This window comes from Bacidia gigantensis (genome assembly GCF_019456465.1).
Source record: "Bacidia gigantensis strain McMullin 20006 chromosome Unknown contig_134, whole genome shotgun sequence".
In the NCBI taxonomy this organism is placed as follows: Eukaryota; Fungi; Ascomycota; class Lecanoromycetes; order Lecanorales; family Ramalinaceae; genus Bacidia; species Bacidia gigantensis.
In genome coordinates, this window is record NW_025408593.1 from 269903 (window position 1) to 284163 (window position 14261).

At 49.2% G+C, this 14261-nt stretch overlaps 4 protein-coding genes across 4 annotated transcripts; 2 read left to right on the plus strand and 2 right to left on the minus strand.

Annotated features, from left to right (window-relative positions):
• Positions 1 to 31: 31 nt before the first annotated feature.
• On the minus strand, positions 32 to 1157 carry KY384_001819 (uncharacterized protein; the record flags this gene model as incomplete). Its single annotated transcript, XM_044810345.1, has 3 exons — positions 32 to 274; positions 373 to 553; positions 775 to 1157. The coding sequence occupies 3 exons, from the start codon at positions 1155 to 1157 to the stop codon at positions 32 to 34; spliced, it is 807 nt and encodes a 268-aa protein (XP_044672319.1).
• A 1687-nt stretch (positions 1158 to 2844) lies between these two features.
• Positions 2845 to 4887, minus strand: KY384_001820 (uncharacterized protein; the record flags this gene model as incomplete). The annotated part of the gene is made up of 1 exon (XM_044810346.1): positions 2845 to 4887. One exon carries the CDS (start codon positions 4885 to 4887, stop codon positions 2845 to 2847), a length of 2043 nt encoding a protein of 680 aa, XP_044672320.1.
• A 414-nt stretch (positions 4888 to 5301) lies between these two features.
• KY384_001821 (uncharacterized protein) lies at positions 5302 to 7701 on the plus strand (the record flags this gene model as incomplete). The annotated part of the gene is made up of 1 exon (XM_044810347.1): positions 5302 to 7701. The coding sequence occupies one exon, from the start codon at positions 5302 to 5304 to the stop codon at positions 7699 to 7701; it is 2400 nt and encodes a 799-aa protein (XP_044672321.1).
• A 4251-nt stretch (positions 7702 to 11952) lies between these two features.
• Positions 11953 to 12672, plus strand: KY384_001822 (uncharacterized protein; the record flags this gene model as incomplete). The annotated part of the gene is made up of 1 exon (XM_044810348.1): positions 11953 to 12672. The coding sequence occupies one exon, from the start codon at positions 11953 to 11955 to the stop codon at positions 12670 to 12672; it is 720 nt and encodes a 239-aa protein (XP_044672322.1).
• Between the last annotated feature and the right edge of the window lie 1589 nt (positions 12673 to 14261).

Here is a 14261-nt window from a genome sequence, read left to right on the forward strand (position 1 = left end):
GTATCTCTTTGAAGGATTTGGTGTAGGGAGCTCACCTATTCGAATCATCCGCAATACCAGCCAAAGCATTATACCATGCCATGAATGCGGCCATGAGGGCAAAGAAACCGCCAGCCTTGATGATAGGCGGGTTCGGGGCGCCCATGGTGTCGCGATGCAGGTACCCGATGCCGAGCAGCATGAAGGCGAGATCGAGCGAAAAGAAGAGGAGGAAGAACGCAACGGTGGATTTCAGCGTGCAGACGACTAGGAGGGTTGTGAAGATGAACCAGCCCTGTTATTTCGATGCGTTAGCTGTGGGTTTGCTCATTGCGTTGGAGGAAAAAGGGCATTCAGTGGCAATAGAGGTTGGGAAATGGGGCGGGGACGTACTATGAGGTATAAGCCAAATGAATCATAGAATTGCCATGCGTGCGCGGGTGGTGTGCCAGCGCCGAGTAAGGTCTCTTCGATCTCGAATCCGCCTGGGGTCAGGATGATGGCGAACGAGAGCCAGAAACCGCCGTATGAGGAGAGGGCGGTAGCACCGAAGGTGTTGCCAACGGCCATTTCCCTGTAAAACGGCGGAAAGGTTAGTGAGTTGTTCATATTTGAGTTTTTGGAAGCTACGATGCTCATGAATGGCCCATCTCTCTGCATTCCCAGCTGCTTGCTGCTTCTTCATCCGATCTTTACTTCCGCACTGCTTTTCGCCCCTTTTCGCCAACGCAATGTTGCGCGTACGAGAAGAGCAGCTCGAGCAGGCATGGAATTTGAAGGAATCTCACGACATACCACATGCCTGCCAACAGTTGCACCAAGCCACCATAGCCGTACGCAATGCCAACGACTAAGTTTGGCATCATCAAGCCGCGGGCGTTCATGTTGATCAATCCGAGGACGAAGGTTGTCAGGGCGAAGGCACAGAGACCCAGAGGAGCAGGATTGGCGATCTTGCGATCCTTGACCTGCTTGTACGTTCCCGGCTGGAATTCACCACCAAAGGCTGGAAGACGGCTTTCGCCAGAGCTGGTGTGAGTATGTGCCAGAGGGCCGTAGCCAAACTTGGCGGCTGACTTGGCGGCCTGATGCTCCTCGTGGGTCATGTTTTTGGTGATGTGGTCGGTGTCGCCATTGACGGCGGTGTTAGTAGTGTGATCGGTATTAGGAACCGACATCGTGAATCGTGATCGATGAGATTGAAGTTGGGTGTCAATACGCCGAGAAAACTTCCTGGAGCTTGATGCAAGGAGGAGTGGCGTTCACGACGAATGGAAGATAGAACGTGGGACGCTGTAGAGGTCAACCAGTCTTATGAAGCAGATGACTTAGTTGACACTATGGTTGTTATTTGGAAGACAGTGACGCGACGAGGGGCGATCAATGGATTATAAAGAGGTTGAGGGGGGGATGTGAGGAGTGTCGAGGCTAGTGAGCTAATGTGCAGCAGGTGATGTAAATGCCGAGCCCATGCAGCCAAAAGCATCCGACCTCTAATTTCAGAATTTCAGGGCCCCGGACTCTGATAGTAGTAGTAATTACCCTATTACCCCAGGCTGCGGACGAGGGGAAGCTAGGGCCTAGGGGTCGCGCTATCACGACGGTAACTCTTAGTAAGGGAAGATCATGTGGAGAGCCGACACTCAGATCTCAAAGTGTTTAGCTTGTAATCTGTTCTTGTTGGTTAGGTCGTCGTCACTCGTCAGAGAGCTTCACACTTGAGTGCGGCCTGGGTGAATATTCCCGTATGAGTGACTCTGTGACATCCACCGCCAGCGGCCGCCACTTTCACGTGGAGAGCAGAGTGGGGCACTGAAGCCATGTGTGGCCTGTCAGCAGTCTGCGTCTCTAGTAGATATATTGCAACGTTGCAGCATTATTGATGCAGGCGGAGCTGTGCCTCGAAATAGAGACTCCATGCACGACTCATGCATAACAATAATATCAAGAATAGGCAATTGGGTGCGCTGCATAGTTAAGGTCTAGACTCTGGCTCCCGTAAAGCAAGTAGAGTGGATGGGTCCAATCAGATCACGACCTGTCCCTGTTTGGGTGGAGTGATAATCACATGCGGAAGCTGCATATTAATATTGTGGTGGTGGTGGTGGTTGTGGTGGCCCCTTCAGCGCGAGTATGCACGTCGCTTAGCTCTTTCTCATCATCTCACTGCGTCCTGTCCATGCGTGTGAATGCGTTGCGCAATTTGTATGGACAGACCGCGCGCTGTTTCATCTTCGTCGCACATGAAGTCTGCATAATCTGCCATGCGAGGCCCGTCCACCTGCCTAAAGATAACAATAATGGCATGTCTTGTATCTCCAACCTGCTGACTGCAGCGGTAGAATCATTCCCTACCCACTGTAACCTGCTCCTGTCTTTCGCCCTCCAGGTGTGCGAAGGGACCTCTGGAGTCTGGACGAAAGGGTCAGACGGCATGCGTCGGATCGCAAATTCCCGATTTGTGGAGCCGAAGCCGTTAGCCCGATAGGCGTGATAGGGTGATGTCTAGTGCCGGAAGAAGTCGATCCTTGCCATGACTGCATAAGTAACCAGAACGTTCATGCAGTAAGCTCGAGCTTATAGTTCGCATGGATCGAGCCATCAACCTGCGGCGACATGCTTCCCTACTTCTCTTGTCGTCTTTACTCGCAGCGCTCAATCGCTCTTGTCGGTTCGCTTCATCATACAAAGTGAACCAATTATGCAAGGGCCGGGTAGGTTCAATCTCCCTACTTCCCTAGGTGCCTCACATACGAGCATCGTCGGCAGAGGCCACTGGCTGCATGCTGTCTGGTCTCACCATCTTCCTCATGCTATCAATTAATTCATCAAATATGAACTTTCCATTTTGCACCACGAGTATCTTCAGCCTTTTTCTGCAACCCCAGAGCACAGCTTTTTCATCCCTCGATCTGCGGGATCGAGCTTTCGCTTGTGACTGGACCTGCCTCTGCGCCTTTCGTTCGCGTTCTCTCGACCAGCCGTTTCTCTCAGGGCTACCGCCTGTAGTGGGAGCGGAAAATGCTCCTGGGCCGTTTCTTTGATTGCCTGCTTACTCAGACAGAAATCGACGTGCTCATTGAAGCTTCTTTCATCTGCATCCTGTGGCCTCTGGCATACAGGGCATCTCCACACTTCTTTGACAGGCTTGTCTGGCTCAGGCTTTTTGTAACCAGTTTCAGGCTTCCGAAAGCCAATCCCACTGTCCAGCTTCTGTCCCCCCTTTTCTCTTGGTATTGGATTTGGGAGAATTTCACGTCCGTGCTTACGCCTCCTGTTTGCTTCTTCCAGGGCTTCTTCTTCGTTGCATTCCTGCTGAGCATATTCTTGGCTCAATCTCTCAGCTTCTTCGAGCTCGGCTTGTCTCTCTTGGCGTTCGGAGGCTTCGAATTCAGAATCGGGCCAGACTTGCCATTCACCTTTGTTGTCCGTGACCGTTCTTGAGGAATTGTTCCCATCAGAATCGTGACTGTCTGTCGATGAAAACCGTTGAAGACCCATTCCAAAAAAGTCCTTCTCTGGCTTTTTCGTCGACACAAGATGAGTACAGCGGAGGCCCATGAGTCGTAATTTCATTGTCGGGATCTCTTTCTCCAATTTTGCAAACATGGGCAGAGCGTAGTTGTAGAGGTCGTCTGCACTACAGACCGCCTTTGGAGGGGCAAATTGCCGAGTCAAGACTTCATACGTATATAATTTGATCTTGAGCACCAGCGTTCTACCCTTGAACTGTGTACGTGTCATGTCTTTTTCAAGCTCCTCCGCAATCCAACGGAGCTTGTCACGCAGCTCATTGGGGTCTGACATGTCCCGAAATGTGCTCTCTGTGCCAACGCTCTTACGCTCGTAGTCCTCTGCTGGCTGCACACTGGTCCTTCCAAGACCGAGATAGGTCTGCATAAGAAACTGAAATGCCTTTTCACCGAAGAGCTTGGAGAGATACTGCCTAAATGAGTATATATCACCGCATGTCTTCACTCCTATGGCGTCCAATTCACGTTCAAACACTCGGCCAATGCCGTTGACCTTCCGAGTGGGAAGGTCACGCATGAAGGCAAGTACCGTCACCCTGTCGTTTGTAACCATAAACTGGCCGTTGGGCTTGTTGCGGTTGGAAGCCACCTTTGCGATTTTGGCGTTTGGGGCTAGGCCTGCTGAGATGGTTATGCGACATTTTTCATGGACTTCGGCACGCAATTGCATGACAGCATCCCAAGGTTTCAGGTCATTTTCATTGCAATAATCAGTGATGTTGAGATAGGCCTCGTCAATACTGGCGCTTTCAAACCTTGGGTCGTACTCAGCCAATATTGTACGAATCTCTTGTGCCTTGGCCGTGTACTTCTCAAAGTTCAACGGTAGGGAGATTAGATCTGGACACAGCTTCTGGGCCACGAAGCCAGCCATGCCAGACCGGCAACCAAATTTGCGAGCATGGTAATTGCAGGTTGTAAGCACGCCTTTTCCCACTGCCATAGGAACGTCCTTGAGCTCTGGACGATCTAACTCCTCCACTGCTGCGTAGAAGGCATCACAATCGATATGTACGACCGTTTGGGACAGGTCCCTGGTCATTTCTAATTCTGTAATGTAGTCGTCCGCTCTTCGGCGATCTGACGCCAAGTCTAGACGCTCTAGTTGACGTTTCTTCACCAGAATTCTTTCGATCTTCTGAGTCAGATTCTTGTCCTTCACTTCTTCGTTGTTGAAAAATTTAGAGCCTTTGGACGCATTGTAAATGACCTCGGAAACCTTCTGTTGGTCAACGGTGTCTTGCCCAGCCTTTGTCAAAGAAGGCCCGAGTAGATGGTATTTCAGGGTATCGTGCTCTGTAGCTTCCTTTGAGACCGATGATGCACTAGTCGACACCTTGGCCTGAAGTAATTCTCCAGCTCCATCAGCGGCCATCTCGAAGGGGAGCAGGCGTTGGATTTGAAGGCCGACATGAGGGGTCTTTGTCAAGGGTGAGCGCGTCAATATGACCGCTTTGGTAGAATTTGTAGTGACAGCGAATCTCTAGGTTTGTTCATCTCACCAGATTGCCGTGCTAGACGCGTAAAGACAATATACTGCGCTAGGCCCTCGTGGTGCCCGTAGAGTGGTGGGAGTGGAAGAGTGAGTGGTGGCGTCACCAAGCCGCGCTAAAGCTGCGTCAAGAATGCCTCTGCATATCAACAACGTTGCTCACAACCTCTGCGCACATGGACACCAAGCCAGTATTGTCCGCGAATCTATTCTTTTGTGCGCGATTCCGATGCGACCCAATATGAGACTTTTCCAAAATTCCCAGCGCGGTTCAGGTCAGACTTGCATGGCAGAATCATGACCTTCGAACAGCAAAACGGTCATGCGCGGAGATCTTTCGTCAAGTCCCCTACCTCACCGCGCGCAAACGAATATATCAATGGTAGCAATGGAGTGGCAAGATCCCCTTCGGCACATGTTATCGATGGGCCAAGGAGGAAGGGGGCGTTCGGAGATCAATTTAGTTCTAGCCATGCGCTTGAGCAGATTGCGACACCAGTCGAAAGCTTTTTGAACACAAACATCACGCCCAGATCAGGTTCAAGGAAGACAAGAGTTGGAAGCCAGTCGCCGACTCCCAATGTTGTGCCATACGGTGCGAAGAAAAATGGGTCATTTTCGCATGGAGAAACCTACCAGCCCCTGGACATCAAGGCTCAATCTACAAATACATTTGCGATCCACAGTCCTCCTCTCTCGAGATCAGTACGATCCAGCAGCATCAGTAGTCAGGAATCGACGTCTCCATTTACCGTCCGATCACCACCAATTGATCGTCATGCCTCCGTTGTCTCGTCTCCACTGTCTGACATAAAGCCAAAGTTCTTTCATGCAGACGACGTTGTACCTAGCAAGTCGAGAAGCACCGTTCCAAACGGCGATAACACTTCGCAGGCAGAAAGGCTTCGGCACTCCAGAAATGATAGCTTAACAAATGGTAATGGGTATACGAAGAGCGGTTTCTCCACACCCGAAGAGCAGAAATCCAAGTTTTTCTACGCCAACGACATAGCTGAGATGAATCCGCCAAGTCTTAAAGCTGTCAACGACAACAGTAGGCCAATGTTGCATACCATTTACAGTCAGCGTGAAGACCAAAATGCTAGCCCCGTTAGGCCTTCGTCACCATTGAGGGAAGAAATTCGTTTATCAGATCCTTCATTCGTCAATTCTGAATCTGATCATCAATCAGGCTTTAGTCCGGAAATTCATGGCGATTTTAGGGAGAATCTCGACCAGGAGATTGGCAGCATCAACTTATCACGACGCTCAAGTTTGAAAGCATCAGCCGAATCAAGGGTAGCAGGTAATCACAAACGAACCTCAAGCGTCAAGTCTGTGCCGGCAAGCAGGAATCGCAGGTCAAGTATCCCAGTAAGCATCGCAGGACTAGCCAGCTCCGATAGCCCTTCTAGCCCTACACCGGGAGTTTTACGGGCAGAAACCGATCAATCTCCAAATGTGATCGGAGTATCGCAAACGTACAACACACAGTCTCAACCACAAAGTCCGACCAAGCCAAAGAGTAAGCTAGACTATATGAATGAACTAGCAGCTAATGCTCGTCGTGAGCGGAAAGTGCTCGATCTTGAGATCAGCAACTCTTCCTTGCTAGCTATCAATCAGACTCTGGAGAGGGAAATGCGAAAAATGAAGGCCGACCTCCGACATTATCGTCGAGTCAGTCGCAGTGGCAAATCGTCTCATCCTTCTTCACGCAGGAAAACATCAATGGCAATGAGCCGACCTTCTAATTCTGAAGTAGAAGACTCTTCCAACGACTCAATGTCAGCTTCGGATTCGGAAGATGAAGACGGTGATGAGTATTCGTTAAGTGATCCGACCTCCAGAGGACCTAAAGATCTGACATCGGGCAAGCGTGCCTCTCTTGACAAATTCAAAGATCTTCAGATTAAGCCAATAGATCTCTCTGGCCAGCGCACGTTGATGGAAGAAAGTCGAAAATTAAATCACTCTATTAGACGGTGCCTTGGCCACTCCGAGATGCTGCTCGCTTCCGGAAGAGACGCATTAGAAAGTCGGCGACGACCAAGCGATCTTGAGAACCTCGGACCAAGAGTTCTTCCACCCGATGAAGTTGAGGATCATATTCTTGATAGGCGACAAGGCTTGCTAAGTCCAACAAGGGCAGACCATGACGCGAGGGACAATCCTTGGGAAAGAAGCTTAGGCGGCCCATTGGGTCTTGGTGGTATACTTGATTCTCCTGATGAACCCGACCCTTTTCTGCAGCTCGATGCCTCTCCAGCGTCAGGGCGCCAGAGTAGTGAAAATACATCGTCGGGAAAAGCAGAGAATGAAGTACAAGCAGTTGAAAGTGTCCCAATAGAGCCAGCCACAGAGATCGACGAAGTCGACAGGGAGCCACCTGTCTCCTCTCTTGACTCGAGAGAAGCCTCAGCTGAGCTGAGCTCTTCCGATGAGTCGGAGACACAGGTCGATACTTCCGCGAAAGTTGCAAAAGTATCAAGCACTCAGCAGGAAGTTGAGGCCACTTCACCAGAGTCTGATGCTCCAGCTTCGGAGACAACCGAAGAACCGGAGTATCTGAACAAAGCCGGTAATCGCAGCAGCGTACAAAGCCTTACAGGCTATCTTTCTTCTTTCAAGATCTTTTCGGGGGGCTTAGACCACCCTAGTGGACCTTCATCTTTGATTATGAAGTCTTCTACTTGATTCTTGCTTTCAGGGTGTTTTGATTTGGGATGTAAATACTTGATTGCGCCGAGCATATTGAAGTGTGAAGAATGAAGAGTTCAGCGAGGAATAGGAGCTCGGTCTGGGATTCCGGTTTGATTGTTATGATACCCCATTTGATTTTGGTTCTTGTTTGCTGTATATACAGAAGGCAAAGTCAATACGCCCCTCTACTTTACGCTAATACACATCGTTTGATATCTTGATTATTTGACTATGCAATTGCCTCTTTCTGCAAACCTTGATGCTTGAGTGTGGACTTATGGGCCTGCAAGGCAGATCGCTCATTCAACAGATCATGATACTTGACTATATCCTTTGCTAAGTTCACTCACCCACTGCAGCCACACGAGACCCTGCTTTCTCTCCGGCAAGTATACTTGTTTGTCAAAATCTTTGCCGGTTCCCAAGAAGTCTTAGCAAATTGATATTTGCAGAATGTCAATCGGGAGTGTTTGGGACCTCTAAACAAATGATAAACTGACAATCTTACCACAGGCGGCTTCCAACACCACGAACGTGTTACAATGAGTTTACACATCGCCTTTAAACACTTTGACGCGATACATTGATAGTGTTAGGTATATACACTCAAGCTCGGGCGCCTGACCTACACCTTCCGTCCAGGCAAAGCATGCACTTTCCTTCCTCCATACTTGTCCCACCTCATAATTTTTTGTGCCGGTTACCAACGAATCATCATCGAAGTAACCTTACCATTGTACAACATCAGACACCAATATTTACATCAGCTTCCACCTGGTTCTAGTCTCACTTGACTGTTTCAGCATCAAACAAAGTTCGACAAACTTCTTACCACACGATGCCTTCTCCCAAAGCCCTCTCTTGGAAGGAGCGTGCTGAGGTTCTCGCAAAGTACAGAAAGACCCGAGAGGAAACAAAGGCAAAGAAGCGTGAATTAGCCAGGACTCGTGAGACTTCGGACGAGCCTACGAAGCCGCGAGCGGAAACACGAAGGACCTCGTCCACTGCCACCTCTGTCTCACGCCCAGACTCGCCCACAGTAGATGATTCGCAGCCTGCACGTGTGAGTTCAATCCCTTACACGTGCTCATGTTCTTGATTTGCCCTTGCTTGCGAGCTACTTAAAGAGCTCTGCACGCCCTGCTTTTCTTTCATCCCCCACTCTCCTCTCTCCGACCCAAGATCTCCATCTCTTCCCACAAGACCATCCGGGTCTTAAATATATATACTCTCCTGTCACTCACCTGGCTGACTCTACGCCTTCATACAGCCGCTTCTTGACTACAAGAAGTCAAGTGACATCTTCAAGGGGCTCAAAGCTCGGAAGATACATCGTGAAGAAGGTGAAATCCGGGAGATACTATCGGTATGTGATGGTCACTGCACCGGCCTGCCTCGTTTTCATTCCCTCGGTCCACTGACCTGTCATTTAGGAGTGGACACCCCAGAAGGCGAAGAGGGGTACCCGACCAGCTCAAAAGAACGACAAGAAGCCAAGTCGTAACACGCTGAAGCGAAAAGCTGACGCACTTGAGACAAAAGCTGAGGCAATCGTGAAAATCGAGCGAAGTCGAGGCAAGAAGCGAAGGCGTTGATTCATCGACGCCCTTTGAGAGACTTTAAAGCATTTAGAATGTCGCCTAGCAACCACCACTCCAGTTCTGCACTTTACTCTCAGCATCTCGGCAGCAATGATTCACTCATAGCCAATAAGATCGGGTTGCCCTACTCGGCTTAGGGTACCAACGAAAGTCAGCCTCTGATATCGACAAAACCGGGATCTTGGATCTGCCTGATGCAACTGGCACGAGATGAAATACACCCCTAGTCGCAGCACGTCACAATACTCCACAGAGCAGCAAAGATGGGGCTTTCCCCGGTGTTCTTTCCTCATTTTTACTACAACATTCTTGCAGTACCGGGCACATCCTACTCCTCATGCGACACCAAACCGAAAATGCCGTTTAATCGTCTGGCAATACACATCAACAAAGCTCAAATGCTTAACACTCCCATGAGATTGTTCACCTACTCGCACATAGATCTGAGTTCAACCTTTGCTACGTCGAAGAACTAAGCAGAGGCTTCACACAGCTCTGTGATTCTATAAATATATAAAATACACGGCGGCGGATTCACGTGGATTCCGTGACTCAGCTCATCGGATCGATCCTGTGGTCGGTAGCTTGTCGGTGTCAAAAAGCACGAGCCGGAGATGAGGTTGGACTCGAAGCTCAAGGCAACCTAAGGGAAGAACCATCCGCCACTTCATGCCGGGCTCAGTCGCTGGTGCCTTCAATCATCAAAGGACCCTCTGCTGGCTTGGTAGATCTCTTGTGCGGAGTACTACCATCCATAATTCAGAGCCTGGTCTGTGGATGGTGCTTTAAACGTTTGCAAGGCACGCGAAACGAGTTCAGTCGAGTTCAACGCAGCTCTCAATACTGTCGAATTAGCTGGAAGGTATCTCCCGCCGAGCTAGCCAACAGTGCCATGGAAATGCCCAAGACTGCCACTGTACTGGCTCAAGAGAAGCTTTAAGAATTGCAAGAACTACAAAGTTTGGAAAAGTGGCCACTGAAACTCATTGAAGGGCTACTTCAACTTATCCAAAGTGCCAGGGACATATAACAGAGTCTTCTCTAGAAAGCGCTGACTGTTTCCTACTACGCGACTATTTGTGCATTGCAACTGCTCCTCGGTTCGAAATCGCCAATCTGAAGCCGCCCATATTCTACAATACATTTCTCGCAGAGTCCATTTCTCTACCTTTTCGGCCTGGATTCTCGATTCACTAACATGCAAGCATCCCAGCAGATACGAAGGCGGCCTTCAGTCAGTGGCAGAGAAGGAAGTCACGCACTAGAGAATGCAGACGATCTATTAGCCACAGCGAAGAGACTGAAGCCCAACGAGCCAGACTCTTGTAGTGGAAAGACACACTGGCCAGCGAACAAGAGTCCGAGATCTTCATTCTCTTCTACATCTCTTCTTTCCTCAACGCCCTGTGCAATTTTGAACGAGCGGTAGCTCTTTTGATTTCTCGGCGGAAACATTGTTCAGCAGCATTACAATGCATAAAATTGGAGTCTAGCACAATAGACTGCAGACTGGTACAGAATTATAGGAAGACATTACGCAGGAGGAAATATCGGCTCTTCTGGCGGTCTGGACTCGGAAGCCGTCTCTGTAAACGAATGGTCATCAACTCAAGACTTCCTGAGCTTACTCGACATCGATGGTCTAGACCATGCAGCTTTCACTACGATGAAAGATACCCAGGTGGATACGCTAAGCTTTATAACGATGCGTTTTGAAGGACGAAAATGTGAAGAAGGATTGGAGGAAGCATGTGCCGGTGGCTCTCTACAAACCATTGGATCTTAATAAAGCATACCCTCATCCATGCTGTATGAGGTGTGCCCGATTCTTCACAGCGTTCTTGCGAGTAAGTCTTGCTCAAGGTGGTCTACGTAACGAAAAATGATTATTCGAACCCAGATTCCTAGGGAGCTATTGAATCAGTACCTACTCATTCGTAATTTTTTCCTGAACTTGCAATACGTTCGATTATCTCCCACTCTGACACAGCTCATCACAATTCTGAATTCCAATGTAGTAAAAGTAATGCTACATGCAGTATCTCATTTGTCTTTCCCAAGCTTGAGGCTGATCACCCACTTTTTCCCATTCGTCATCTAAGACACTTCCATCTTACTTCTCCAGACTGCCGGAACGCTAAAGGGAACTACTCGGTGAGAGCTTCTGTCTCTCCGCAGCTTGCGTGGCCATGTTCGAGTATGAGGAATGCAAGCGCATGTCGGACACTTTTCGACCACTCACTTCTCGTTCTAAGGGAAGGAAACTAGCAACTGGCGCGCATCGCACACCTTGGACCATCATGAAACATACGCTCATGAGATGTTCGGACTGTTTGGAAGGGTCGGAAGAGATCATCGTGCAGCCAGCTTGGCTCTGTATGCACATGACACGGAACTTTAAGGAAATCATTGGATGGTATTTTCAACGTGGCGAAGGGCTTCCTGTTACACGATGTCGAGTTCTTTGCAGATCAGCTGCATGTGTATGCCTGACCCAAAGCTGTCAGCATGGACGGGACAGTAGACAATACATATTCAAGCCTCTTACCTCTGTCTATTGAAATGCTCGAAAACACCAGCAGGATTGATCAGCACATGGTCCCAGATCTCGATAATTCGCAGCAACAACATTCCTCTTTTCAAGATGTCTTACAAGCTTATTTTTGCCCACCTCACCTTGCTGTCCACCATATTTGCATCTCCAACACCTCAAGGCCAATCCACCGAAGAAGAGGCCAAGATCATCCCCGTCATCTCCGGCGGCCTACCTTCATGCCCTGACCATCGTCCACCGGGATCCATACCAGACGGGACATGCTACCCCTCCATCAGCGTCACAGACCTCACCGCTCCCTCAGCATGGGGTGCTTTGTCCAGCCTCGTCGATAACGCGACCCAAGCACTTGTCCCAACCGCTTTGGGAGGCCTCAACCTCTCGGCATGGTACCAAGCCTCCTGCGCCCAACCTATCAGCGACGTCTGCAACTACGCTGGACGATACGACTCGCAACAAGGTAGTAATACGCCCTCGTGGGTTTGGGGCATTGGCGACACGAACGCGACGCAGACTTGCCTAGTGGGCTATTTTCAGCCGGTGGATAATGCGGTGGCGTATCCAAGTACGGATGCTTGTCAAGCGAATATTCTGGGGCCCTTGTTGAGGGTGATGCAGCAGACGCCGACCGCAGTGGGGAGGAGGGTGAGTGTGAATTTGAGTAGGTGGCCGGATCTGCCTGATACTGGAAACTTGGGGAATAGAGTAGCGGCTAAGGTGACGGGTGGGGATCAGGGTTCGGGGGTTAATGGGAGTGTGAGCTCGTGGATCATACAGCCGTTGGTTCTTGCTCGCGGACTTGGTCGATAGGCAGACTTTTGCTGATAGTCTGCTTCTAGGTTCAAACCAGATCCGAGCAAGGTGGATGACGATCCGTAAATAGGGAAGGCTGTGTGTATTGACATCATAGTGCTGTCATGTTCAGGCTTTTCATACATCAGATCGAGAGGACTACGGGGGTTAGAAACGCTGAAATCTGCTTCTATGTGTTTGAGGCTGGTCAACTTCGGTCATATTTGCTTTCTCTTCCAGTATTTCCTTCTGTACCAGTCTGCTGCTCTACATATTTGTTCTCATCATTCATGAAAGTATAGCATGTTGAGAGTGAAGGACTTCATGTACTGAAAATTGGAAATGTAGATGAAACTCGTCCCAAGACTCCCACTTAACATCTCCACCGCTGAATGGAGCAACATGAAGCAATGATTGATTTTCTTTGACATGACAATACGAAACGAATTCTATGGACATTAAACACTCATAAAATTCAATCATGATACAAAAGATCGGCAGGGACGATGGTCACGGGCTTAGGATTGTAAGCATTCGGATTAAGAGAATGGATGTCTACCGACCGGCAGCCGCAAAACGCTTGATGAATAAGAATTCCAGGTTTCCCATGAGACCATACTTGACGCCTGCTTTGTATATTCATGTATAGCAGAGACATCATCATCAGAATCAAGTATTCAGCTTGACTAACCTCATAGGCTTAGTCCCTCAAATCACCAAACAGGTGTCAATCTTTTGCGAGGTCCTAAAGGCACAAGCTCGATCTGGCGGGATCATGCCGCTAGAAGGGGCCACGTTCACTAATGATGGATACGATCAAGCAAATTATATTGTAAGTATTCCTCGTGACAGCCAAAGAAGATTATTAAGGGTCAGGGGCTCGCAATTTGATGCCCAGAGATCGGAGAATGAGTTTGTTTTCGCTTTTCGAACGTAGATGACTTGGAATCTATTCGGGACCGAGAAGAATCCGTTTCGTCCAAGTTTTGCTTGAGCTAGCGTGATAGATAGTGATCCTGCTTGGCAAATGAAAGTCCTAAACATACAATTCTATGTTTCCATGATCAACTGCGAATGAGCCGTCCAATGACTCCTTGAAATTGACACTCCCATACCCAGAATAATAGAACAGTCTTCGTTCTTATTGTAGGGATTCAGAATTATCTTCTCAATCGAATAGCACCACGACATCTTCATTCCTTGATTGTATTTGAAACGCAGCGTGGAGGTTGGGAAACATCATTGACGACCATTCACACATCTAATCTGCGCTTGTCAAACCTTGCGCCGATTTAGGTTCGTCTCGGAAGGCGTCTCCTGGGGCCGTTGCCACAAGCCCATGTAATCTGCAGGTGAATTCTGTTGACTTGCCCCTATCAAAGCCTGACGGTCATGAATGATATAAGTTTTCTTCAATCGTTTCCCCTACTCCTCCCCCGACCAAGGGATTCAGGCATGAGATCCGTCAGATGTCTCAGACAGACGCGATAGGGCGCCGGAGGACGGTCTTGGACAGCGCGACTCGATAACAGCCATCATTCAGCTCTCCATTTAAGAGAGTCTTTGATCTGTCGTTCTGCTGTATCGTGTCGGCCTCACCGTTGCGC